General features: G+C 52.0%; 3 protein-coding genes across 3 annotated transcripts; 2 read left to right on the top strand and 1 right to left on the bottom strand.

Annotated features, from left to right (window-relative positions):
* The first annotated feature begins 46 nt into the window (after positions 1–46).
* POLH (DNA polymerase eta) lies at positions 47–9,523 on the top strand. Its single transcript, XM_066546674.1, has 10 exons — positions 47–251; positions 350–484; positions 577–818; positions 1,080–1,249; positions 4,445–4,548; positions 5,391–5,510; positions 6,130–6,253; positions 6,884–6,949; positions 7,604–7,767; positions 8,553–9,523. Exons 1-10 carry the CDS (start codon positions 115–117, stop codon positions 9,418–9,420), a joined length of 2,130 nt encoding a protein of 709 aa, XP_066402771.1. The 5' UTR covers positions 47–114; the 3' UTR covers positions 9,421–9,523.
* Positions 9,524–11,640: 2,117 nt separating this feature from the next.
* On the bottom strand, positions 11,641–22,281 carry GTPBP2 (GTP binding protein 2). The gene is made up of 12 exons (XM_066546675.1): positions 22,099–22,281; positions 19,833–19,859; positions 19,046–19,230; positions 18,627–18,735; positions 17,887–18,084; positions 17,436–17,610; positions 16,587–16,806; positions 16,026–16,161; positions 15,557–15,615; positions 14,652–14,823; positions 14,237–14,401; positions 11,641–13,853 (listed from the first exon to the last, which is right to left on the bottom strand). The coding sequence occupies exons 1-12, from the start codon at positions 22,279–22,281 to the stop codon at positions 13,656–13,658; spliced, it is 1,827 nt and encodes a 608-aa protein (XP_066402772.1). The 3' UTR covers positions 11,641–13,655.
* Positions 22,282–23,485: 1,204 nt separating this feature from the next.
* Positions 23,486–24,821, top strand: MAD2L1BP (MAD2L1 binding protein). The gene is made up of 2 exons (XM_066547904.1): positions 23,486–23,671; positions 24,291–24,821. The coding sequence occupies exons 1-2, from the start codon at positions 23,486–23,488 to the stop codon at positions 24,819–24,821; spliced, it is 717 nt and encodes a 238-aa protein (XP_066404001.1).
* The last annotated feature ends 325 nt before the right edge of the window (positions 24,822–25,146 follow it).

The following is a 25,146-nucleotide window of genomic DNA, read 5'->3' on the forward strand; positions in this document are numbered from 1 at the left end:
GCGGAAAGTAAGGGTGCCGCAAAGCGGCGGGCCAAGGCGGGGCTCTCCGCCCCACAGAGCGGGCGGTTATTCAATCCTTCATTCAGTCGGGCGGGAGCCGGTGGCGGCGGCGGGATGTCTCGGGGCCGGGAGCGCGTGGTGGCCCTGGTAGACATGGACTGCTTCTTTATGCAGGTGGAGCAGCGCCTCGACCCGCAGCTGCGCGGCCGCCCTTGCGCCGTGGTGCAGTACACCGAATGGCAGGGCGGCGGGTAGGTAGGCGAGCCGCCTTGGCGACCCCGACTCCTCGTCCCACCCCGCTCCCCGCGGGGCCGGGCCCGCCCTGCGCTTCACCTCCGTGTCTTGGCAGGATCATCGCGGTGAGCTACGAGGCGCGCGCCTTCGGCGTGTCCCGCGGGATGTGGGCGTCGGAGGCCCGGGCTCTGTGCCCCGAGCTGGCGCTGGCCCGGGTGCCGCAGGCGCGGGGCAAGGCGGACCTCACACGGTGAGAGCGGGGGCCGGGGGCGGCGGCGGCGGCGGCGCGGGCCTCCCTGGTGGCGCAGGGCGGCGGCTGAGCCCGTGCCCGCCGCCCGGCAGGTACCGGGAGGCCAGCGCGGAGGTGATGCAGGTGCTGTCGCGCTTCGCCGCCATCGAGCGCGCGAGCATCGACGAGGCGTACCTGGACCTGACGGGCAGCGCGCGCCACCGGCTGCGCGAGTTGCGCGGGCGCCCCCTGGCGGCCGCGCTGCTGCCCAGCACCTTCGTGCAGGGACTGCCCGCAGAGCCCGGCCCCGAGCCCGGCGGGAAGGGCGCGCACCGAGCTGATCCCGGCGGGAAGGGTACGCACCGACCCCCGCCCCCCCCGGGAAGGGCCCGCTCTGCCTGCTCTGACTCCTTCCAATTGAGAGCTTGTAAATGGGGTCTGCGTTTTCCGCAGTGAATAGCTTTTAAGGTGCACGTTCTCCTCCCTGTGGCTGGAATGCGCTTACGGAAGCCTGCGGCTGCTGGCTGGGACTGGCTGCTGCGGGTCCCTTTGCTGGGCTCAGCAAGAAGTGCCATATCGTGTCCCCTTTTGTATCCCTTTTGTATCCCTTTTCTAGAGGAGCTGCGGCAGCGTGGTTTGGATGAGTGGCTGGCGTCGCTGTCTTTCGATAACCCAGATTGTCCTGACCTGCAGCTGACCATGGGCGCAGTAATTGTGGAAGAAATTAGGGTGGCAGTGGAAGAAGCTACTGGATTCCGGTGTTCAGCTGGCATCTCGCACAACAAGGTATGTGCATAACACATCAGCCTGAATCTTCTGGGCTACAGAGTCAGAACATACTGTAGATGGTCTCTTATACTTAGGAGTCTCCTGTACAGAAGATGAACCAAGTTGGGAATGCAACCATTGTGATCACACCTTCAGAGAAATTATAAGACATCTGGAAATGGGAGGAGTTGTTTCCCCAGAGCTGTGGCCTGGGCAGTCAGCAATCCCCTCATTTACTGCCTGGATTCCTGGTGTACCCTAATGAGAGAGCTCACTAGGAATAAAAGGAGTTTAAGTCCTCTGGAGGTGTTTTCTCTAGAAAAAACAGAAGCATAAAGCAGGTAATCTTCACCTTGAGTTTCAGGCAACAGTCACTGTAGCCAGCTTCACTGACACAAATTCCCACTTACTCAGTGGCAGAAGAACACCAGATTGGGGCACTGAGGTGAGCTGGGTTGTTTTTTGTCTTTCTGGTGAATCAGTGTTTACCCTGCTGGCCATGGGGATTTGGGTGATGCTCAGCCAGCTGCCGAGAGCAGCCACAGCAGCACTTGGTGCATGACAGCAGCTGCAGAAACAAACGGACTTTGATGCTGCAGCTACAGAGGGTTTCCTGCTGGGTGAAATGCAGGCTGGTTTGCTGAGGCATCCCTTTTGCTCTGCAAAAGAGGGGCTTATTATACAGTAATGACTTTATAAAGGCAAGCTATGACTTTAAAAAAAAAAAAAAGGAAAGAAAGTGAAGACTAAATGGATGCTTTGGAGTTCAAGGAAGATATATTTCATTGACTGCTGCAGAAACAGCTGGTACTACTGCCAGCTGTACACAGGGATTGGAAGTGGTTCTGCACTGCTTAGTCTGAAACTAGAGACTGTGAGGCAGTGAGCTAGCTGAGGAATGTCACTGGTGCAGAAATTTCTAGTGGAAGCTATGTTCAATTTGCCTTTTTGCTTTCTTTAGTCAAGAGTAACAGAGAACTTCCCTGATATTCCTAGCAGCTTCTCCCAGCTTCCATTTTCTATGCCAGCATTTTGTTTTTTTTTTTTAAAGAGTAAGGACATTGTGATGTACTGTGCTATCCCCGAAGAACTGTGTATCTGTAGCAGCAAGCACAGTGCAGAGATCACCACAGCATACTTGTGGCTGTGCAGAACACTGTGCTGTGCTTCCACAGCCAGCTCACTTCAGTGGGTACAAACCTTTTCTGCAGAACAAAAGAGGTGCTCTCAGCAAACCAGCCCACCTTCCACCCAGCAGGAAACCCTCTGTAGCTACAGCATCAAAGTCAGCAAAGTCCGTTTGTTTCTGCAGCTGCTGTCATGCACCAAGAGCTCCAGTGGCTGCTCTCGGCAGCTGGCTGAGCATCACCCAAATCCCCATGGCCAGCAGGGTAAACGCTGACTCACCAGAAAGAGGAAAAGCAACCCCCCTCACCTCGGTGCCCCAATTTGGTCCTCTGCCACCGAGTTGGCTGGGAATTTGTGTCAGTAAAAACCATTCTCAAGCTACAACAACTGTTGCCTGAAACTCAAGGTGAAGATTATCTGCTTTATGCTTGTGTTTTTTCTACAGAAAATTCTCCCAAGGAACTGCTTTTCCCAATGAGGTACCTTGTTAGAGTACACCAGGAACTCAGATGATGAATGAGACCAAAAAATTAGGAAGCACCTGAAGGACAACAGCATGGCTTTCTCAAGAAGCACTCATGCCAATTCATTTATGTGCCCTCCTTGACAGCCTAAGTGGCCAAATGTGCAGGAAAGACTACAGATGTGAGGTGTCAACCTTAAAGTTTCCAACACACCTCACCCTGAGCTGAGTAACCTGGTGATGACACTGTAGCAGACAACGTAGCTGAATTTGTCTGAAGGGCATGCATGTAGCTGAAGAAAACATTACTGTTTCCCATAATGACTTTGTTAAATGAGGTGCCCTCAAATTGGGATGTTCAGAGTGGAATCCTGGGGGGATCTGTCCAAGGTCTGCTGAGAGCCAGCATTTTCACTGAAGCCTACAGAGAGGGAACAGCTGTATGAATTCAGGTGTTGCACAGATGAGGCTCAGGGCCTGGGCTGTGAAAATTCTGAGATGAAATTAGAGTTGAAAATTCTGAGCTTGAAAAACCTTAGAGTCAGTCTGAAATCACCAAACAGCGCTTCTTATGCTACTCTTATGCTCATTGACTGTTTTTGTGGTTTATAGAAAAAAAGCAACCAGCAGGATTTTGGCTGAGTCACAGTAAGTCAGGAAGTAGCCGGGAGTTGTGGACAAGCAGCAGGATGAGTCAGTAATATAAGTGGTCTTGTAGAAATGCCAAATCCTGTTTCAGCATGTGCAGTTTACAGAAGGTGTCAGAAAAAGTAAATGATTTCTCCCCATGAAGTCTCAGTGATTGGTTTCACTTGCAGCACGTCACTTTATGAGGTGGGTAAACTTGGAAGTCTCCAGCCAGACAAGAAAAACAGTGATTGGACATCTGAAAAGGGATCTACTTTGTCTAGAAATTATTTCAAATGTATGTAAGCCTGTAAAATGGGCTGTTAATAAAGGCCATAGCTCAATAAGCAGGCAAGAAATTTTGCTTAGTTACAGGATGTGTGGCAAAGCCCTGAAAGAGAAAGTTATTAGAGTTGTTCAATAAAACCTCAAACACCCAGCTAAATGCACTTCAAGCTGGTCTGTGTATTTTTGACCCTGTGGTAGCTTAGAGTGGGAAAGGAAGCTGTATAGAAGAGCAGCCCTTCCAGGCTAGCAATTCTGCATTTTAAAGGTTTCCTTTTGCAGCACTATGCTGTTGCAGACCTCACAGAGAGAAGATTAAAATAGTGACATTGAGAAAAAGCAAGACAAACACAGAAGATGAAGGAAAAAGGCATAGTGAGAGACATAGCCTGGGGGAGGACCATGGGCATGCTGTGGAACCTCTAGCATGCTTGCCTGATGGAAAACTATAGCAACCACAACAGATGAAAGATGTTTATCTGCCTGGAGCAGGAGTCCAGCAATTCACAGAACTAAAGCCTGGAAGCAGCTAATGCATGTCACACCCTGAGGTGGATACTGCCTAAGAGCAAGCAGTGGTGCACCCTGCACATATTCCTAGCAGCTATTCCAAGCTCTTAGAGGTGATGTAGCACAAGCTGTTAAGTAGAGTCACATAGGCCAGTGCACAGTGTATAATAACAGAGTTTCCACCCTTTTCTGTGTTACAGACACTGGCAAAGCTGGCCTGTGGGTTGAACAAGCCCAACCGGCAGACGCTGGTGTCTGCACGGTTTGTGCCGCAGCTCTTCAGCCAACTGCCCGTCAGCAGCATGTAAGTACCAGGGAGCTGCTGCTGCTTCTCCTCAGCACAGCAATGGGAGCTCACTGACAGCAGCCAGCAGAGGCTCTCAGCTCCACACTAACTGCTTGGCAATGCTCCTAACAAACAGAGGGAATGCTGCCAGTGATCTCTTGTGGCTGTGAGTGACAATTCAGGGGGAGTGTGCTTGGGAAGTACAGCCCTGCTGGTGAACGGACCACAGTCCATAATCCCACCAGCAGCCTGTGGGCATCCTTTCCCAGGGTAAGGCTGTGCTCAGGATGTCTGCTGGGGTGCGTAGGTGTAAGCCAGAAGCAACTGTAAGCAAGGAGGCCATAGCTGTTGACTATGTGTGACTGACAGCTGTCCTCACAGAGAGCAGATGTGATTTGCTTTTTAGCATCCACACTGTGCACAAGTACTTTTCCTGGTGTAGGGAAGTGTTACCAGCACTGCTTCTCCAGAGGAATGGATCCCTAATCCTGCTCTCCAGGCCTGCACTGCTGCTCTCTGCTTTCTGTGTCTTGCAAGGGATGGAGAAGGATGTGTGTGGGAAAGGGTCCTGTCTTTGTAGGAAGAAGGAAGCTGTATGTGAGGCATTCTTCAGAGCATAGTTTGGGATCAGATAGAGCTGAGGGAGAAGCACTAAAATTGGGGGACCTAAGGAGCAGTTCCTACATCAACTCCTATGTGTCCTTTTACTATGATCAGAAGAGCCAGGTGTTCCTTTTGTCCTGCTAGTTCCTAGCAGCTTCTAGTTGTCCTTATCTAGGAACAGCTGCTGCAATGAGATTTGTCACAGTGTCCACATGATGCTTCATCTGTGTGTTTTTTCCTTTGTTTCTCTGCCGTAGCCGTAACCTGGGAGGCAAGCTTGGCACTGCTATCACAGACATCCTGGGAGTGGAGTACTTCGGGGAGCTGACACATTTCAGTGAGACTGAGCTCCAGACACATTTTGGAGACAAAACTGGGTAATGATGAACCACTCACCACAACTTGGCTCTTGGCAGGAATTGAGCCTTCCTTTCAGTCACAGAACCTTGTTCTGCTGTGATTAGGAAAGGTTGGAAGGTAAAACTTCAGTGATATCTTTGGGAAGCATTGATCTATTGGGCCCACAGCAGGTTTCCAGTCTTGCCTGCTCCCAGGCACGCACCCTCCCCAGGATCATATTTTGCTTGTCAGCCAGTGCCTCAGCCTTCCTCTACGGCATCCAAGGGTGGGGTCAAAGGGCTGGTTCTCTGCAGGCTGGAAAGAGGGCAGTCTTGACAGTCTCATCATAGAGGAAATTACAAGGCCAGGCTGGAGCCAGAAACACAACTTCTGGGCCCAGAACAGTTGGACAGCCCTGCAGACTGGTGAACTGTTGCCACTTGAGGAGAAGAGGTGGAGGAGTTGTGCTGACAGGCAGCTGTGGCCTGAAAGACTCCTGCCTGTTCAGCTGTGGCTGTGACTCTAGAGTTGAGGATGAGAGACAGTGACAGCTTGCACTGAGTTGAAAGCAGGGCTCAGCAGGAGACTGACGTGCTGCCCATTGATGCCTGCCTGTCTGTAGCTGCCTTAACCTCATCGGTTCCCTGTGGCTTTCAGGTCTTGGCTCTATGACTTGTGCAGAGGAATTGAAGAGGAACCTGTCAAAAACCGGTACCTGCCCCAGTCTATTGGCTGCAGCAAGAATTTCCCTGGGAAGTCAGCCCTGGCCACACAGAAGGCGGTAGGAGAAGCCTACATCTAGCATAAGGCTTGGCTTTCACACTGGAGAAGATAAGAATACTAAAAACAGACTAGCTTGCAAAACTGCTGCTTTTCTGCACAATTATACCCTGAAACTCAGACTAGAGGCTCAGTGTGAGAAGGTGGTTTGAGCTCTGGAAGTCCCTGTTGACAGAAATGCATTGACAAACTCCTGCACAAAGAGGTCCATCCTGGTTGTAACTTCCATGAGCAAAACTGGGCCTGTGCTGTTCGAAAGTTATTCACAGTGCCAAGCTTCAAGAGCATGGATGTTAGAAGGAAGGTAACTAGCCCAAAGAAAGAGGCAGGATGCACTTTAGCTATTAGGTGGGGTACGCTTCCCATGTAGGAAGATGGAAAGAGAAATCCAGGACAGGGAACCTAGGTTACTTGGCAAAGTCTAGTAGTAATGCAGGGCTTGTATGGTATTTATAATGTCCTTGCCTGTGGTGTTGAATCTCAGCTGGGCTGATTTGTCAAGGTCTACTACAGATATGGGGCCTTACAAAAGTCTGTCCATTCCAGTCTGATTCCCCCCCAACATTCCCCTTGTACTGTGGTACTGCTGTGAGCAGAGGCCCAACCTGTCTGTTACCCCTGCTTTGTCCAGGTGCAGCACTGGCTCCTGCAGCTGGCCTTGGAGCTGGAGTCCAGACTAAACAAGGACAGGAGCCAGGTAAGGAGGGGAGGCACAGGGACACAAGGAGGCACGTTTGCATCATGAGTGGTTTGCAGGAGTCTGAGGGTGGTATGTGGGAGGGGAGGAAATCTGCTCACCCACAGATGTGTGCCTGTGTGCTGAGGTGTCCCAAGAAGAGAGGTGTGCAGGAACATGGCCGGGCAGGATGGTTTTGCCCCAGGACACTCCAGGGTTAAGAATAGTCCTTGTCCCATGCTTTAGGACGAAGGGATCTGAAAGCCACTGCACCTTCCTTCTGCTGCACTGCTGCTCCCTTGCAAGCCCTTTGCTGACACAGGTGTGCCCATGGCTGTGAGAGGGAGCACTGTGCTGCTATCTGACGGTAGGCTGCAGGCCAGGGTGGGAGCAATCCACCAGCTTTGGCACTGCAGCAGGGCCAAAAAAACTGTGGAGCTGCCTTTGAGGGAAAGCAAGGACTAGCTGCTTCCCATCCTGTGTGGCACAGCTGTGCAAGCACTTGTGTATCCCATCCCTTGGCAATCAGGCCGGGCGGGACATGTCCCACCCCACCCTCGGGAGATGGCAGGGGGCGGAGGGCTGGGCAGGGCTCCAGGCTGGGAACAGTCCCCTCGGCTGTTCCTGCCCCTTCCTGCAGGAGTCGCTGGAAGCACAGCTCTGCTCTCCCGGCAGAACCACCGCGTGGCCCGGCAGCTGATGGTGGTGATCCGCCAGCAAGGGGACACCCGCGTGTCACGCCTGTGTGCCCTGTCCCGCTACGACGCACAGAAAATGTGCAACGACGCCTTCACCCTCATCCAAACCTGCAATGCGGCTGGGGCTCACCAGGCAGCATGGTGAGTGTGGGGCAACGTGGGACACCTCTGTCAGGACTGGTTCTGATGTGGGAGGTACTGGACAAGCCAGGGACCTATTGGGAAGGAACTCACGTTAATTTGAGTGGCAGGAAAAGTGATTCCCAGCACCCTCACAGTAGAGTGCAGAGACCTTTAAGCAGTAGGACAGCCTGGCCTCTTCTGAGCCCCACATCTGGTGAGACACTTCTGTACTTGGAGTTAGGATTGCCACTGGCTGGGGTTTGTCCAGCTGAAGTGAGGCTGTCCTGGCCCTGCTGGGCTGAAGAAATAAGCTAAGCTTTGTTGTCCTATCCTAAGGGCAAAGCTTTTGTGAGGAAGCCGTTGGGGCAGGAAGAAAAATTAAAGTGCACAACTCCTTCAGCATTTTCTTCTTTCCTTCCTTCTGCTCTGCAGTGAAGACAAGAAGGTCCTGTCTGTTAAACTCTGACAAGGCTGCTGCTCCTTTAACGTGCTCTCATCTTAGAGCAGCTTCAGCCTGTAGTGGACTGAAAGTCCAGGCTGGCAGTTGGCTGCTCCTGCTCCAGTGCCCTTCCTTTGGGAATTGCTGCTTTGGAAAGAGGGGTTCTGCTTTGCCCAGCACAGCCTGCTTTGTCTGTTCTGGAGGTAGCAATACTAACTTTGTCAGAGCAAACATCTGTCCCAGCCCTTGCCAGATACTACAGTTCCCCTGTCTGTGAATGTTTTGTGTTGTTTGAAGTCTTACCTCAAAAGATTTCTTGCTTTCCAGGCTGGTGTCTGAGCTGATGTTGGTCTGTCCTTTGCAGGTCTCCACCGCTGATTTCAGTGCAACTCTCAGCAAGCAAGTTCTCGGAGCCTGTCACCCTCTCTACAGGCATTGCCACATTCCTGACGGGTGATGCCCAGCCTGATGGCACTGCCACCACCAGCCAAAACTCCATGTCCTGTGGGAGGGCCAGGGTCAAGTTCTTTAGGAGCCCGAGCAAAGAGCTTCGGCAGAAGCCAGCTAGTGCTATTGAGTCCTTCTTCCAAAAGGCAGCAGAACGGCAGCTGTCACAGGCAGTGGCAGCACCCAGCCTGCCCACTGCTGCCACTGCAGAGCCAGCTGTGCCCAGCTCCCCAGAGCAGCAAGAGAGAGCTGCTGTTGCCTTGCCTGTTGGATTTGCCTCTGTACAGAGTGACCTGGAGTCCCCTGTGAAGCAGGATCCCAGCGATGCCAGCCCTACTTCTCTGTACAAGAGGCTTCGCCGGGAGAAGTTGCCATCAGATGCCACACAAACACCCTCAACTCCACCCAGCTCCAGGACCCTTCTGAAATTCCAGCCAGCTGTGGAGGGAAATGAGCAGAATTTGCCACCCTCTCCTGAGCTCGCCCTGCTGCCTCCTGCCTCTCCGGGGGACCAGCAGCGCTGTGAGAAGTGTGGCCAGCTCGTGCTGGTGTGGGAGTTCCCAGAGCACATGGACTACCACTTTGCTCTGGAGCTGCAAAGCTCTTTCCTGGAGCCCAGCCCTCCCATGGCTCCAGAAGCAGCTCCCAATGCAAAGGCTGTGGCTTCCAGGTCTCCTGCCAAGGCAAAGAATAAGCCCAAGACTCCAGCAGGATCTAGTACAAAACGACCCAAAGAAGGTGTGACAAGAACTTTAGATTTTTTCTTTAAGCCCTCACCTCCTTAACTCTCAGCCACACTGGGTGTTTTTAAAGAATCAGTATTTTTAAATAATCAGTGTTTTTAAAGAATCGGTGCTTTTAAATACAGTTCAAAGTTTTTATACTGCCTGTCAGGTTTTAATGCCAAAAAGTCTAAATTATCTTCACCCCAAGTCTAAGAGGAACTGGAACTCATGAATTGTGTAGATGTAGCCTGTTTAGCTGGTGGCAGCTAAGCCTGCCTCTGCCTGCCTGGTGCTACTAGAAGCTGCACAGTACTGTCACCTACACCTCTTATCATAGGTATTTGCATGCCATCACTGCACAGTAATTCTGTTCCTCCTATAAAAGCAGCTACTGTAAGTGCAGCAGCTTATCCCAGGGAATCTCCAGCTAAGCCTTGGCTTGAACCCCTGTCTAATCACTCTGTATAAAACCTTCAACTCGTGGTTCTACTCTGGCTGCAGTTGCAGGCCTTGTCCTTACTGTGTAATTTATATGTGATAGCTTAGGCCAATTGTTCCTTCTCCCCTCCATCAGGAAGACAGTGATTTTTATTCCCTCCTTCCCACACCCCAGGATTTATTTTATAGATGGTTTAACAATTCCCTCTGTGTAGCAGTCCATTGCATTATGCTTATCAGCAGCTCAGGAGTACACAAGGAAGACTACTCCTGTCATAAAAGATTTAAGGAAGTAGTTGCTGCAGAGGCACACCTTTTGATGGGTTCTTTGAAAACTCTGCACTAATTCATAATAATTGCTATTGAGACATAAACAAGTCTACTGTTAGAGTCCTTGCTAGAAGGGAGAGAAAACATGCCAAGAGTCACAAAGAACACTGTGAAAGCTTTTGTTTGGTGTAGAGTGCATAACCACATTTTTCCCCCTCCCAGACTCTGAGTGATACTAGACACAACTTGCTGACAGGTACCTGTTCTGACTGGGCTCTGCCAAATGACTTTTCAGCTCCTTGAGCCATAGGCCACAATACAGTGGCCACTCCAGAGCTCCACAGATTACAACAGGCAACAAAGCAGAGTATCATGGAGGGTATGAGCAGGCACTGAGAGGGTGAGACTGGCTCCAGGGCAAGAGAAGTGCCCTCAGCTGCCTGGCAGGGCTCAGCTCTGCTACACTGCAAGCTGCCTGGAGCCTGCCAGAAGCTCTGCTGCCCATAATTTGAACGTGGCTCTTTGGGCGGGGGGAAGAATGTGCCACGTCAAGGCAGCTCTGGGTGGGGTTAGGAATCGAATTTCAGGGAGTTTCATCAGCTGCGGGCTTCCCTTCCTTGGGCAGGCAGGGAGAGAGCCTTTCAGGCAGCAGATAATTGATGCAAACTGCAGCTGTGTATATATGTGCTGTTTTCTGACCTGCATCATCCTAAATGCAGCTGTTGAGGTGCTCTCTCCTTCCAGCAGACATGCTGTGCTGGGATGCTGCTGCATTATTGTCAGTGGAGTCTAATACTTGACATCACAGTCATGAAATTTCAAGAACAAGAAATTCATTCTGGTGTGTGCAGCTGTGGTAATAAGTAGAGGAAGGAATTATGAAGTCACTCCCACTAATGACAGTCCTAACATTGCAAAGTGACAAATTTCCCAAAGTCCTCACGTGAAGAGAACCAGTCTGGCAGGATTGTCTCATCTCCTGTGACAGTGGCACATCTCATTTCCTAAGTGTCTGGCAGGACTGGACTCTGCAGATGCCACTATGTGACACAAAAACAAGTCTAGAAGAGGCAAATCCTTTTGGTCACAAGTCATCTTCACAGGGAAACCTTTCTGCCTCTACTTGTCCCAAGGAAACAACCTGTTCTCATGGAGACAAGGCAGTCATGACCCCTTGATAAGGTCGAAGCTATTTTAGAAACAAATCACCGGTTAGATGTGTGCCCTAGAAAGCGTCCCTTTAATTAGGCTCTGGGGGAATTTGTGACTGTGAGGAGGCTCTTGCCACAGCCCAAAGTCCCGCCCACGGCAGCCCAAAGTGCTGTGCTCAGGGTGACGTGGCTGCTGTCACCTCAGGCTGCACACCCAGGCTTACTCAGATAAGCCGGGAGCGCAGGGTTGTAAACAGCAGCGCGTGCATTCTTTCCACACCACGGCGGTATTTATAGGGCTGAACGCAGGAAGCTTAGGAATGGGTGAAGGGTAGCCAGCTCCAACTGTGACCCAGCTCCAAGGGCAGCAGGGTAAGAGCCCAGCTCCACCCTCCCTCATTATACAACTCAGCCAGCAAGCTCAATAAAACATCTTTATTCTGTACATTTATATAGATGCTTGGAGAACAGGGACAATCCCCAGCATTAGAAAAATTCAAGACAACAAAACAGCAATTATGAAGAGCATGGCACCAAGAACAGCTGTCATGCCACAGATGGCAGGGATGAGGTGAGACCAGCCATCAGCTGTTTCAGAAAAGGTCACAGCACCCCCCTTTGGGGCAGAAAACACCAGTGCAGAAGAGTACAAAGAGCTGGAGTCCCCCATCCCCAGCCAACTCTCTTTGTGACACTAGCACCAAAGGGAAGAGCCTGCTGGCAGCTGGGGCCTGTCCTTCTCGCAGGCATTGGCGAAAAGACTGTGTCATTGGATTACCCAGCCCACTGCCAGAATGGGAAAAAAAGAGATCCTGCTTGAGCAGGCAACTCCTTTCTCTCTGCTGGGGATGCAGCAGTTTTCAGCTGGATTGGTGCTCCCTCCAAGGGACACGTTACTCCTGCAACTATTAAGCTGCCTTTCCTTCATTTATGCCACCACTTGCCAGGCTTCCCCCCACCTCAGCACGCTCTTGGCAGGGTGCAGCCCCCATCTTCCTGCCCCACGACAGCCTCGCCCAGTGCAGAGACCCCCAGCCCCACACAGCAGCACCTGTGCCAGCAGCCCAGCAGCAGAACTGCTCTCAGCATGGCACAAGGGCCACTTGGGTGTCCAAGTGCTGTCACAGGCCCTCAGCCTTCTCTTCAGTCAGGGCTAGCAGGCCACCACACCAACCAGCAGGGCTTGCTGAAGGCCTTTTGCTCACAGCAGACACATTTGGTCTAACAGTCAACAATAAAACCAAAAGCCTATGTACAGCTTTACAGACCCTGCTGCACCCTCCAGGCTGCAGAGCAGAGCTGCAAGACAGAGTGGGAGACCTGTGCTCCACTCTACATACAGAGTCCTTGCTGGCAACATCAGCTTCCCTCTGACAACAAACACTGGTGGCAATGGAAAGAAAGGAATTCTTGCTCCAAGAGAAATAAAACCATGCCACTGTCAAAACAGAAGTTACCTGGTTTTGTGTAGGTAGCAGCCTGTCCTCCTCACACATTAAGGCAAGCGTGTGAGGAACAAGGTGGGCTGCGAGCAGCCACACCAGGGAGCCCACTGCAAACCACTGCTACCAATGTGCAGATGGCACCTTCAGGTGAACATCCATGGAAACAACCTGCTCACACCAGCACAGGCCTGGGCCCTGCTCTGCTCCACAGAATAGCCTCCTGTCCAGCTGCTGCAAGGAACAGATCCAAGTACAAACTCTCTCTTCATGATGTTATGTCAGGAGGCTGTGCCACTCAGAGCAGCCACAGCTTCCTGGAAGTCATAAAGAGGGATGCTGAAGAAATGTGTACATGTGAGTGCGGAACAGGACATCTGTCCAACAGTAAGACACTCAGATTGGAGTAACGCAAAACCAATGCACAAATGGACGCACAGCAGATTAAAGCCAACCAAGATTCAAACGTTAAAAAGTGTCCTGAACACATTCTGAGAGGTTCAGCCAAGCCCCTGATGTGGGTAGCATGGTCTGTTCCATCCCCTGCCCAGAAGGATGTACTGAAGCATCATTTGAGAGAATGCTGTTATCAACTCAGTGCTCAGACAGCAAAAATGGGACCAGACCTTGTGTCAGAGATGGAAAAGCATCCCTTTGCTGCTTGTCTTCAAGGTTGCTGCACCTCCCAACCAGCAATTTCAAACAGTAAACAAAGCCAATACTTGCTTGCCCAGGTCTGCAGGTACCTCTGATCTATTCTGAAGGAATCTATTCCAAATGAAAGCTGCAGGTGATGTGGAGAACATGCTTAACTTGTCCCACGTATGGCACTGAATGGAAGAAATTCTCTCATGCTCCATCTCACAGTGCAGAGGAGGGACATCCACACTAGAACGGGACAGCAGCAGCTCCAGGCATTGCTCAGAAAGCCACAGGAGCTTCCAGCCTTCTCCCTGGGTGCTGGTGAGTGGAGATTTCTCTGACCTACTGGTAGTCAGAAGCTCAGCTGTCCAGGCCCCAGGGACTCCTCCACGCCGTTTTCTTTGGTGGTGATGGCTTGGAGGTTAGTGACATGCCCAATGCCTTTGGTGACTCCTTCACGGAAAAGTAGTTTGGCTCCAATCTTCAAGTATTCAGGATGCTTGATGAACCTGAAACAGACAACTGCCTTCTCTCCTGTCCGCAGCTTGTCCTGAAAAGAAAAATGGGAGAGCTTAGACCCATCTCCCAAGCTGATGCATGCAGGCAGAGGTACATGTGGATGGTAAGATGATGAGGCAAATGAGCAGCCTTCTTCAGATTGCAAGGCTTCAGCCCTTCCCATTACTGTATACATAAGAAGAGACAGGAAGACACAAGCCCTGAAGAATAGAGTTCACCTCTCTTCTTTAACATGTTTGGAGGAAAAGCAACCAAATGGGCAGGATAAAGGGATAGAGTCTGCTCTAGGAAGGGACACAGCTACTCAAAATACCAGCAGACCCCAGCTTTACTAGAGGGTGTAGTGGAATCTTAACAAACCCAACAAACCCCACAGGGAGGTCCATCTTCCTCCCCTTTCTTCCCATGGCCTACCTTTCCATGGATCTTCTCTACAATAGCTGTCTGTCGCACATTCCCCACATGCACCGTCACCTGAAACCCCTTCCGGAAAGTTGTGGCATGGAATAACAGCACGATCTCAGCTTCAAACACTGAGCAGATGGTGGGGTTCATTTCTGGGCTCACCATCACCATGCCCTGCAGAAAAACCCCAGGCTTAGACCAGTCCCCTTGCTTCTGAACAGCCCCCAAAACCGCAAATACACCTCCACTCTGTGACTTGGGCTTACATCCCATTCTCAAATTTGTACTCACTGTAATTTGTAACCTGGCCATTTCCTCCCCTTCCAGCAAGTTTCCTGCAAACATTTGTACTTCATTCCCACCCTACCACTGGGGGATGCCTAGGGAAGCCTCCAGCCGTGCTCACGGCAAGAGCAGGACTAACCTTGCGCAGCAGGGAGCGGTCGAAGGGTCCGAGGGCCAGGGTGGCTGCCTGCCCGGCCCGCAGCACACGGCAGGCAGAGCGGTTCCGCTGGATGCTGCACACTTTCAGCCGAAGGAACTTCCCATCGTCAGTGGGACCAACCACCAAGTTCTCCCCTTCTCGGCAGATCCCACTGCCCAGGGTGGAAGAGCAGGACACAGTTAATCAGGAGACAAAGACATTTCACCCTCAAAGATCAACCTGAACAAATTCCCCAGGGCCAAGTCTTTGGACTCTTACCCTGGACCAACTAACAGGGAGATAAAGCTGCTGAGAATCAGGATTTCTTACAGCAGGAGTGAAAGTCACACTAGCACTCTTACGAATCCCAGGTACAGAGGGGGGCCATTGTACCCCCAGTGCTCTGCCACAGCTTTGTTTCTGGTGGAGAGACCTCAGATGACACTCCTTCAGTGTGGGTGTGCTGATGGCCAGACTGCTCTGATTGCTTCCGAATATGGAGGGACAGCTGCCTTTTCATGAGGTAGTGTGCAGTTAACCCCTGCTGGAATCAGAGGATCTACCTTTCACATTTCCTCCCCCCACCTGAGGAAGGAAGAAAGCAACTCCTTGGGATCATGCCTAACCTCTGCCAACTCTAGATTCCAGCATGCCTTCTTTCAGCTTGCTTCAGGACACATTCCTTATCCAGCAACTTTAGAGCAGACTGTCTGCTTGCCACCACATGACCAATGGTCTGCTCATGTCACTTCCCAACACCCTGTAGGGCTCTACTCTCACTTGAGTCAGTGGCAACAATCAGAACTGAGCCTCACACGGCTTCTACTTCTGCAGCAGGTGATTCTAACCTTGTGGGAACTCCAGCAACCATTCACATCCACACGTATCTGCCTAGGCTCACTTACCTTGACAGAGTTCCTCCCACAACAGTCCCCACCTCTGGCACCGTATAAATTTCATCAACCTGCAGCAAGGCACCAAGAATAAGCTGTTTAGATAGACAGCTATGAAACAGCACTCCAGAATGAGGACAAAGAGCCCGCCCCTTGGGTGGAAGGAGGTGATCTCTCTGCTGGTCATCAGATACCATCTCAGAGCTTCACCAGCACTTACTACCTACCCATTAGAGGAACAAAGCTCTTCCTTTTAAATATCAACCAGAGAAATGATTGTATCCTGAGACAGACATCTCATGGTTACGACAGATTCAGCCTATCAGGCTTTTATCAAGGACCAAGTCCTTTTTTTAATGTCTCTCAATAGTCCAGGAGTTCACCACATCTCTACCCATGGTGTCCAAATTCCCCAAACGTCTCTCCCATGGCACAGCAATAAGTCCAGTATCAGTGCTAGAAGCAAATGACCCTTACCCACCTGAAATTCTGTATGTTGCTGCATTAACTCTTCCTGCTCTTTACTGTTGGTCAGTGGAGGGAGGATGTTGAGGAAGACTTTCAAGAGATCCAGGTTCTCCCCAGAAACACTGGACAGTGTGAAGATTGGGGTGATGCTGTCAGACACAAGTAGACAGAAATAAGCAGAAGGCCACAGCACAATTCCAGAAGGTTTCTGGGATTCTGAATCTACTGAGACCCACAGGAAGATGGATACTGTACCAGAAAGTGGCTAAAGCAGGAAGGCTAGATACAACTCCACAGTAACCCCTGCCTCAATATTTGTTTGAGGCATCAATCCCTTGTCAACACACACTTTACTCATGAAGAAGTAACTCTAATGCAGCCTTTGCTCCCAGAGCCCAGAAAAAAGTTTGGGAGCAGAAAATGCCTTCTTGGAGAATGCCTAGGTAGGAAACCTGACAAGGAGCAGAGATGTTCAAGATGTAGCCACCTTCCTTGTGTTCACCCTTCCCCAGCTCCGCATGGCAGCCCAGCCTGAATTGTCTGCTCCCAACAGAAGAAAGGAACAGTCCCTTACTTGGGAGATTGTGCAAACTGTTGTGCTGCTGTAACTGCATCGTCGTCTGAATTCACAAGCAGGGGGAGCTTGTTGCAGCCTGGCTGCTTCAGGATTCGTTCCAGCTGCTTCACTGTCCGTTCCACGGTGGCTTTTGAACACAAGTCGACTTTGCTGATGACAATGAAGAAGGGGACCTTGAGGGCCATGGCCAAGCCCAAGTGCTCTCGTGTTGTGCCCGCTGCAGGAGACAAGTGAGAGTGTAGGTGCAACAGCAGTCACCCCTGTAGCTTCTTTATACTGATAGCTGTCTCCTGGCTATCCCACGGGCCCACTCTAGAGATTTTACTGTAACTGCTTACTTCATGATACATTGAAAAAGCACAGTTATTCTTTTAAACAAAACTAAACATCAGTCCAGAAAAATAAAAACTACCAAGAAATTTTGTGACTGATCTGTCTGCTTCAGAAAGATGCAGCAGTTTGCATTCTTTGACCAAAGTTTGCCAGAGAACAGTTACAAAAATGTCTGAGATATATGTGGGAGAACTCCAGATGCCTTTTTACAAGACTTTGGGATCCAGCACCTCTAAGAATATTCAAAGTTGTTTTCTTTTCTGAGAAACACTGCCCCAAATCCCAAACAAATCCTCTCAGTCCAGGGTACAGTTTAATGTGGTCTACAGCCGGTAAGAGGATCCCAGATCTACTCCCCTCTCAGGCACTCATAGACACTGGCTTACAAGTAGAAGCTTACAAATGAATAAACTTTTCTGAAAGCCATTCACAGCTCACAAGGACCCATTGCCCCCCATTCTCCATTCCTCTTCACATGTTGCACTCAGTCCATGCAGGCAGGGCAACACTCACCAATGCCAGTGTTGGCACTAACCACCAGCATGGCAAAGTCTGGGCAGTAGCTGGTGAGGCCAAAGATGGTTGTTTTCAGATACTTGTGGTGGCCAGCCAGGTCAATGAAAGTGATCATTTTGGAAGAACTCTCACAGATCTCTTCTGCTGTCCGGGAGTCACTGTAATTTACCACCTAAGGGATAAGGAGCTTTTGAGAGAGGCAGCCCCAGCAGGCATGTAAAGAAAACCCTTATCTATCCACTTTGATGTCAGAATTACTAAGTAGAGATCATCCACCATCGGTGCAAGAAACAGTGTCTGCTGCAAACATACAACCAACACTCAGGTTCAGCTTAAGGTATAGAGAACTGTGCCACGTCTCTTCCCTCCTGTCCCACTCACAGGTCTAACAGGACGGTAATCCTAGTCTCCTCCAGCTTTCTGAGTTCAGCAACCGGCTCTCTCTTACCTCTCCTTTGCTGTTGAAGCCGAGGATCTCAAAGCTGATGCTTGATGTTCTTCCTGACTGGATTTCATGGAGATGCCGAAAGAGGTTGAGGCGTGCTCTGCCCCGCCCATTGTCCAGCTCTCCTTGTGTTAGGACACCCAACAGTGTTGACTTCCCTGAGTCTACATTCCCTAGGACAGCTACTCGGAGGTCTAGGAACTACAGGAAAAAGAACAAAGAAATCATTACACTTAACCACTGAGTGCACAAGCACTACTGGGCAGTGGAAATGCAGCTCAGAGAGCTTCCCTACATCAGGGACAATGTGCAATTAAATCTTGCTCAGATTCTGCTCCCAGCAAACCACTGCCCAGCAGTCATGATACACTCTCTAGAGTTGAGATGTGACATATCAGGCTTTGACATCACAAAAAAGGCTATTTGTTGCAGCAGATCTCTAAATCCTTCCTTTTTTGCACATGGGTCTGCATCAGAACCACTGCAATAGAAGCCAAATAATTTTTCACCTCTGATCCAGGCAATCTTCTGCACTGACATCTGCCTCAATCACAGTCTTGGAGATAAGAAGCATTATCATCAAGCCTCCCTCTGGCAGCCCTTTAAAGCATCTGCTATGGCCCAAACTATGACAAAGTGCCTCTAGGGTTTGGGCTCCCATCCCAAAAGGAAGCTGCTCATACTGCTCGTACAAAGCCTCTAGGTCTCCAGCAGGAGAAGACAGCCAAACCACAGGTCCCTACCTGCTGGTTGTCAGGCACCTTTCGGACAAGCACCTCTGTTATCTTCCTTGGAACATCGCTGTCGTAATCGACCTCCCTCTCCCGCAGCACCGTAATGTCAGCCCCAACCCTGCCACAAAGACATAAGGAAGGAGTGAGACACATTTGTACTTAGCAGCTCTTACACCTCTGCAATAACAGCTGACTAGGATAATAGCTGGGTTGCACCTCTAGGATAACAGCTAAGTGAATGGGATGAAGGCTGGGGATAACAGGGAAGGAGCCTCAAGCTTCTAGACAGAAGCCCTCTAACTTTCCTCATGAGCCTCAGGACTGAAGGAATGTCAGTCATACAGGGGCTTTGTAGGATGGAGCTGCCAGCTGCTCGGGGGACCCCAGGGAGTCACGCTGGTGGCCCTGCAGACAAAAGGAGCACATACTTCTCTGCCATGCGGCGCAGCGTCTTGAGCGAGGCTCGCATCTCCTCCTCCGAGAGGCCCACCAGCAGCCCGTTGTCCTCCACGCCGATCTGATAGACGGCCTCCCCTCGGCCCTCCTGCAGCCGCCACTTCATCTGGGTCACCAGGTGCTCAAAGCGGTACTGCGAGGGGTTCACCAGCTTCAGCTGTTTAACAGAGGGGCAGTTCTAGTCACAGCCTGGATGCAGAGGCAATCCCATTGCCCAATTCTGTGAAGCAATGTTCCCAACTCTGACCCACCCCTAGAAAGCACAGCCTGTATCAGTGTCTGAACAGAAGCCATGGGACTGGTGAGAAGGGGTTTCACAAAGGTACAAATATATGGTAGAGGAATTTTCCTGCATCCTGACAAGGGGATCTGTACCCTGTCTGCTGCAGGGTTAAAGACAGCACTCTAGGACTAATCTATGATCCAGGAACCAATAAGTGCAAATGGCAGAGCAGCCACAAGAAAGTGGCAAATCATTTTCAGGGATATCTGCATCTCTCTCTCAAGAACAATACAATAAGCATCACATACTAGAAGAGATTCCTAAAAATCAGTACTGAGATCAAGCTTTTCCAGCTCAGCAGACTGGGTAAAGCTTGGCACAGAGACACAGAAGATGAATGGTAGTTCCTTAGTGTAGCGTCCACTCTTCTGTCCCTTCCTTAACCATGTTACCCATAGGCTGTCTTTGGTGAAGTTACTCACTGCAAAATAACCCTCTGGGAGGAAGACCTCCTTCTGCAATCTCAAAAGACTCACCTTGTACTCGATGTTCCCATCTTCTGCCTGGTCAGAGAATGAAACAAGACAGAAGAGTTAGATGCTGTGCCCACAGGGACTTCTACAGGCACCAGCTGCCCATATATTCTGAAACTGGTGCTGAAGATTTCAAAGAGAGGGAAAGTGGCAGAAGGAGACTGTGTTAGGTCCCAGCCTTCTGCCATTCTTTCCTACACTCAACTAGAACTTTCCTTATGGTTTGTTTGTGCTGTTTGTATCCCACATCATGAACACCAAAGGACAAAACTAGATTGGGGCACAAGGGTAATACTATCCAGGGGGAAATTTTTTTCTGGACAGTAAAGAATAGGGCCAGTCTAACAGTCACAGAGAAAGAGAGAATTCCAGTTTTAAAAGTTACAGGCCAGCATATAATTTAAAGTCTCCCCCCTCACCCATCTATGACCCACAAAATGTCAAACACAGCATCCCACTCCCACCCTATCCAGCAGCTTCCATCCATCCAATGTGCACATAAACAGGGCCCTGAGAACAAAAGCTTCTGCTTCCTCTCTTGCTCAATGATACTCTCCCTCACTCAATTAGTTTTTCACTGACTTCCTTCTACAACTTTATGAATCTTCTCTCTGCAAGGAAGGACTACAGACATAAAGAAGCAAGGTAATGACTCACCTGCCAGCTAGTCACTGGCCAGAGTTCTGGAGAACCAGACCTGATTGGGACTGTCTGTACACAATATGCTCAGAAGTACTTTCTCAGGGAAGGCCAGATTGGGTTGTAACAGAAAGGTCTGGGTACTCATCAAGCTCAATTCAACCAAAACAGGCTCCAGCTTATCAAAGAGAATATCTAATTTTACAATTAGATATACAATATTTAAGTAATTTTTCCCAGTGATTCAGTATAAGGACCACTAAGAAAGGGCTGGAGCCTGCAGGCAGCCACATACTCTGTCAGACTAAATGGGGCTGGCAACAGTAAGCACTTCCTTTTCCTCTGGATACCTATTTGCATGTCAGGAGAGGCAACAGCCCTCTCCTTGCCTTCCAGCTCAGCTCTTAACCACAGCGGTGCTTACAGTGGCAAAAGGCCAACATAAGTTCTCAACTGTCAGCTCAGTTCTCTGGCAGCAGAGCTGTGCTGTGAGACGAAGGTACTTGTAGCAGGTTTTCCTCTCTTGCCATCTACCAGCTTTCCAGTTCTAAGCAAAACCCATTCACCTACTGCACTGTCATCTAAATAAGGGAGTGGGTCTTCTCCAAGGCACTTGAGACTAGAAAAGCAAACAAGCCTCGACTTGCTGGGGCACACACCGCACAGGGTAGCCAGAAACAGGAAGCTGAGTTGAAACCACAGGGGACTCTACAGCCTCCAGCTGAAAGGAACAAGAACTAAACTGCGGCTACAGGGCACAGTCCTGCCCGTGGAGAAGATCTAACAGCAGCAAAGTGCTGTTTTCACATCTTCCCAAGAGTCCCAGGCCTGCCTTGTGGAGGAATTGCTCCCTCCCAGCACAGGCTATTATATATTTTACAGAAAGTTCACTGACAGGGGCCAAGCAATTGAGTCTGAGCCAACATCATTCTGCCCACAGTGACAGTTCTATGAGAGTGGTGACAACTGCCCCAGCTGAGCACACATCCGCGGTACTACCAATGCCACTTCTTCCTGCTGCAAGAGCCAAGTGCCTCACCCTCTGTCCATGGCACCTGCAGCCCTATGGAAGGAACCAGCTGTCAAATTAGCTGGGAAGGGAGTCACCGGGACCCGTCTGGCAGCTGGAAAGGGGCTCAGACCCACCAGATCGTCTCTCGGGGAGGGAGAGATGCAAACGGGATGTTTGGAACTACGAGGCTAGCAAAGCTTTTTTTCCGAAGCTATTTCAATGGGAGGCGGCAAAGCGCCCACAGACAGACGCCAGGCAGTGCGATACGACTGACGGACAGGCTCCGGTGGAGCCCGCAGGGACCTCGCTAGCACCAGGGGCGCGAGAAGGGCCCGAAGGAGAGCCCGGGGCAGGCGGGCACACCGGGGCTGCAGGACAGCTCCTAGGGCTGCTGTCAGCCCGACCGACTCCGGCACGGCCCCGCACCAGCACTGCCGGCACCTCCAGCCAGACCCTCCACCAACCTGTGGGGTCCGGCCGTGGCACCGACCCGCTCCAGGGGACACCGACCTCCGGCACCTCCGGCCCCTCCCGCCCCTGAGCGGCAGCGGCCCCCGCCCCCGGGCCTGGTCTCCCTCCCTCCGCGGCTGACGGGACGCGGCGGCTGCCGGAGCTCACCTCGGGCGGCAGGTACGGGGGGTTGTTGGCCTTCCCTCCGCGGCTCCGCCCGTTCTTCTTCTTCGTCTTCGAGCCGCCGCCGCCACCAGGCGCGGGCCCCCCGCGCCCGCGCAGCGCTGCGCTTGCCCCGCCGCCCGCCGGTCGACAGCAGCCCCCGAACAGCTCTGACACCCGCGAGTCCATGGCGGACACCGCGGCCCCGCCGCCCCCTGCAGCGCCCGCTCCGCTCCCCGCCCGGCCCCGCCGGCCCGGCTCCGGCGTCACCGACCGCCGCGCGGCGCCCCGGGAAAGCGAGTCCCGCCCGCCCACAACGCCGAGAACGCTCCGCGCGCCTCCCGCTCGAAACTACACCTCCCGGCGTGCCCCACGGCGCAACCAGCTCGCTCCCGTACGGGTTCCATCCGCGGGGGTTGATGGGAGTTGGAGTCCAAGGGAGAGGGCGCCGCCTGTCGACCGCGGCCGACAACGCGCGGGATGCCACCGCTCCCCGGACCCCGCTCGCCGGGATCTGCGAACGCCCGTGGGTTATCCCTTTCGCAGTTCACAGCCCCGGGTTCTCTGGTTATTGACATCGAGCGATCAGTCATTTTGGATTCGGGAAACTGGGGCACTTTCGAAGCTGTTTGGCATTGGAGGTACCTCATGACTACGCAGAGGTAGCAGCCCAACACAGAGCGATCCCAAAGCACACATTAAGATCTAACCGAGGGGGCGGCCGGAACAGCAAAAGAACCTCTAGCTATGCGCCGCATCCCCTCAATTCCCAGTCTCCAGTTCCACGGCCACTGCGCCTTCCCTTTCCCCGCCGCATGCCCTGGGAGAGCGACTCTGGATCATTGTTCGTGTACAACCGACACCCTCCGTGGCGCTCCGCACAGGTGGCCGCGGTTCCTGTAAAGCAGCCTCGGAGCGGCTCCTCTCGCCATCCCGCCCTCCACTCGCCGTGTGCTGGAGGCGGCACCCAATGGGGCGGCAAGCACAATGTTTCCAAACACGGCACTCCCTGCACGCTCTCCGCCTCCCCGTGGCAGCGCGAAGGCGGCTCCTCTGCACGACAGCGGAGCCGCCAGGGCTGCCGGGAGCGGGGCGGGGGACAGCGGAGCCGCTTCCTGCAGCCATCCCCGGACAGCACTGCAGGAAGCAGCCTGAGATCCCGGCACAGCCTCAGCCGGGCGCTCCCGGGACGGGAGCGGGCGGGGTAGCGGAGGGGCGGGGCTACTCAGAGACCCCGCCTCCCACCACGCCCATCGCGCGGCGCGGCCCGTGCGCCGCTCCCGTGAGGCTGCGCGGCGGCGGCGGCATTTAAACCGCGGCGGCCGTTGGGGGTGGTGTGTGTGCTACGGGTTTCTCGCTCCCGGTGCTGGCGGGCCTGGATCGCGGCAGCCACATGGGGCCTCGGGGAGACAGGGCGCTGCTGGGCAGCCCCGCCGTGGCCGTGGCCTTCCCGGGAGCTGTGTGCCGGGGCAGCGGCTACCGCTTCGCCTGCGAGCTTCTGAAGCACGTCCTGCACCAGCGGAACCAGCTCCCGCTGCCCTACGAGCAGCTGGCCTACTTCTGCCGGCGGGCGGCCCAGGTGAGGCGCGGCGGCCGCGGGGTCCGACCCGTGCTCGGGGGCGGCCTCTGGGCCGGGGATTGGGAGGGCCGTGGCGTTTGAGGTTTGCTTGTGAGCTCCCGGTCTCGCTCGGGGATTCGTACGGCAACGTGCTTTCATTTTAAAGTAAAGCGCTTGTTGTGGCTGCATCTCTAAATGTTACCTCTTCTTTTCAAAACGAGGCAAAATCAGCGGTAAGTTCAGGCTGCTGAAGGTGCCGACAAATTGCTCTTAATTGATTGTTTCCTGCTTTCCGCTCAAAGCATGTCGCTGCTTTGTTACCTCTAAGCAAAAACCAAACAAATTACTGTTAAGAGATTTCAGGGGTGGCTGATCTTTGAAAGATGGGCTTCTACTTTCTATTGGAATTCATCAGTAGCGCGATTCAGATTCTAACTGAGTAGCTATGGATTGTGCTTTTGTGTTCCTCTTGCATCTCCTGATTTGGGAGAAGATGTGCGTCTTCCTCAATTGGGTACCTGTAGCTCTCAAAATGAACACAAACTGCTTGTTCCTTCACTCTCTGGGATGGGCCCTGCTTTCTGCAGAGTATAATATATGTTCATAACTAAATGTGTTAATGTGAATTTTTATTTTCGAGGGTGGAGATGGAATTGAGAAACCACATTCCCTGGGCCTAGCAAGCAGAAAGTGCCAGCAGTTGCTGACGGAGCTGGAGGGATTGTTCCAGCACCTGGAAGTCATGTTTAGTCTGACGCTGGTTCCTCGGGTTCTTTTCCTACTTGGAGGCAATGTCATGAACCCCAAGGAGCTCTATGAGCTGAATTTGGAGGGGTTCTGTGAGGGCTCTGCTGAAGAGAGCCTCCAGACCGCGCCCTGTGTTCGCCAGCTCTTTCACCGCCTGTTTGTTGCTGATGTCTTCAGTGAACTTAAGGCTCTCCCTGTGACAGGCACTCTTGTCCTGGTCCAGGGCCACCGTGACTGTGGTGTTGAGTGGTTCCGGCCCAAGCTCAACTACCAAGTGCCGAGCCGAGGGAGGAAGCTGACTGTTAAGTTGTCCTGTGATGGAGACCTCCACGTCAGTGCCTCACCTCCACGGCACACAGCACCTGCTTGGGAGGACTATGTCTGGTTCCAAGCACCAGTGACCCTCAAAGGCTTTAGTGAATGAATGGTTTCCGTAGAAATTTAACTGGAATATTGAATACTTTTTTTTTCTTTAGGTGTTAATTTTAGCAAATGTAACCATGTATTTTTGAATCATGTCTGCCTGAATTTTTTTTTTCTTCATGGTGTCTACTGCCTTCCTGTATCTTGCTGTGCTCCTCTATTGTCCTTATTTCCTGAGTTGTTGTTGAAGGCAAATCCACTTTAAGGCACAGTTGCACAGAGGTCCAACAATTAATTCTTTAGGGACCTGATCTATGACCCGGGATGAATTAATGTGTCGGGAGTAAAGCTTCCCTGCTGAGTGCTTGCTGACCTGGATACATACA

The sequence above is a fragment of the Molothrus aeneus genome, chromosome 3 (assembly GCF_037042795.1).
Source record: "Molothrus aeneus isolate 106 chromosome 3, BPBGC_Maene_1.0, whole genome shotgun sequence".
Classification (NCBI taxonomy): domain Eukaryota; kingdom Metazoa; phylum Chordata; class Aves; order Passeriformes; family Icteridae; genus Molothrus; species Molothrus aeneus.

Bases quoted from the DNA above. Each gene is read 5' to 3' on its own strand.
- POLH (XM_066546674.1), top strand. From the start codon at position 115: ATGTCTCGGGGCCGGGAGCGCGTGGTGGCCCTGGTAGACATGGACTGC. The intron at 485-576 runs GTGAGAGCGGGG...GCCGCCCGGCAG, and splicing joins GGCAAGGCGGACCTCACACG to GTACCGGGAGGCCAGCGCGG. The intron at 1,250-4,444 runs GTATGTGCATAA...TCTGTGTTACAG, and splicing joins CTGGCATCTCGCACAACAAG to ACACTGGCAAAGCTGGCCTG.
- MAD2L1BP (XM_066547904.1), top strand. From the start codon at position 23,486: ATGGGGCCTCGGGGAGACAGGGCGCTGCTGGGCAGCCCCGCCGTGGCC. The intron at 23,672-24,290 runs GTGAGGCGCGGC...TTTATTTTCGAG, and splicing joins TCTGCCGGCGGGCGGCCCAG to GGTGGAGATGGAATTGAGAA.
- GTPBP2 (XM_066546675.1), bottom strand. From the start codon at position 22,281: ATGGACTCGCGGGTGTCAGAGCTGTTCGGGGGCTGCTGTCGACCGGCG. The intron at 16,807-17,435 runs GTGAGTGTTGCC...TGTCTCCTGCAG, and splicing joins TAGTGCCAACACTGGCATTG to CGGGCACAACACGAGAGCAC. The intron at 15,616-16,025 runs GTGGGTAAGGGT...GCCTTGCTGCAG, and splicing joins AGCAACATACAGAATTTCAG to GTTGATGAAATTTATACGGT.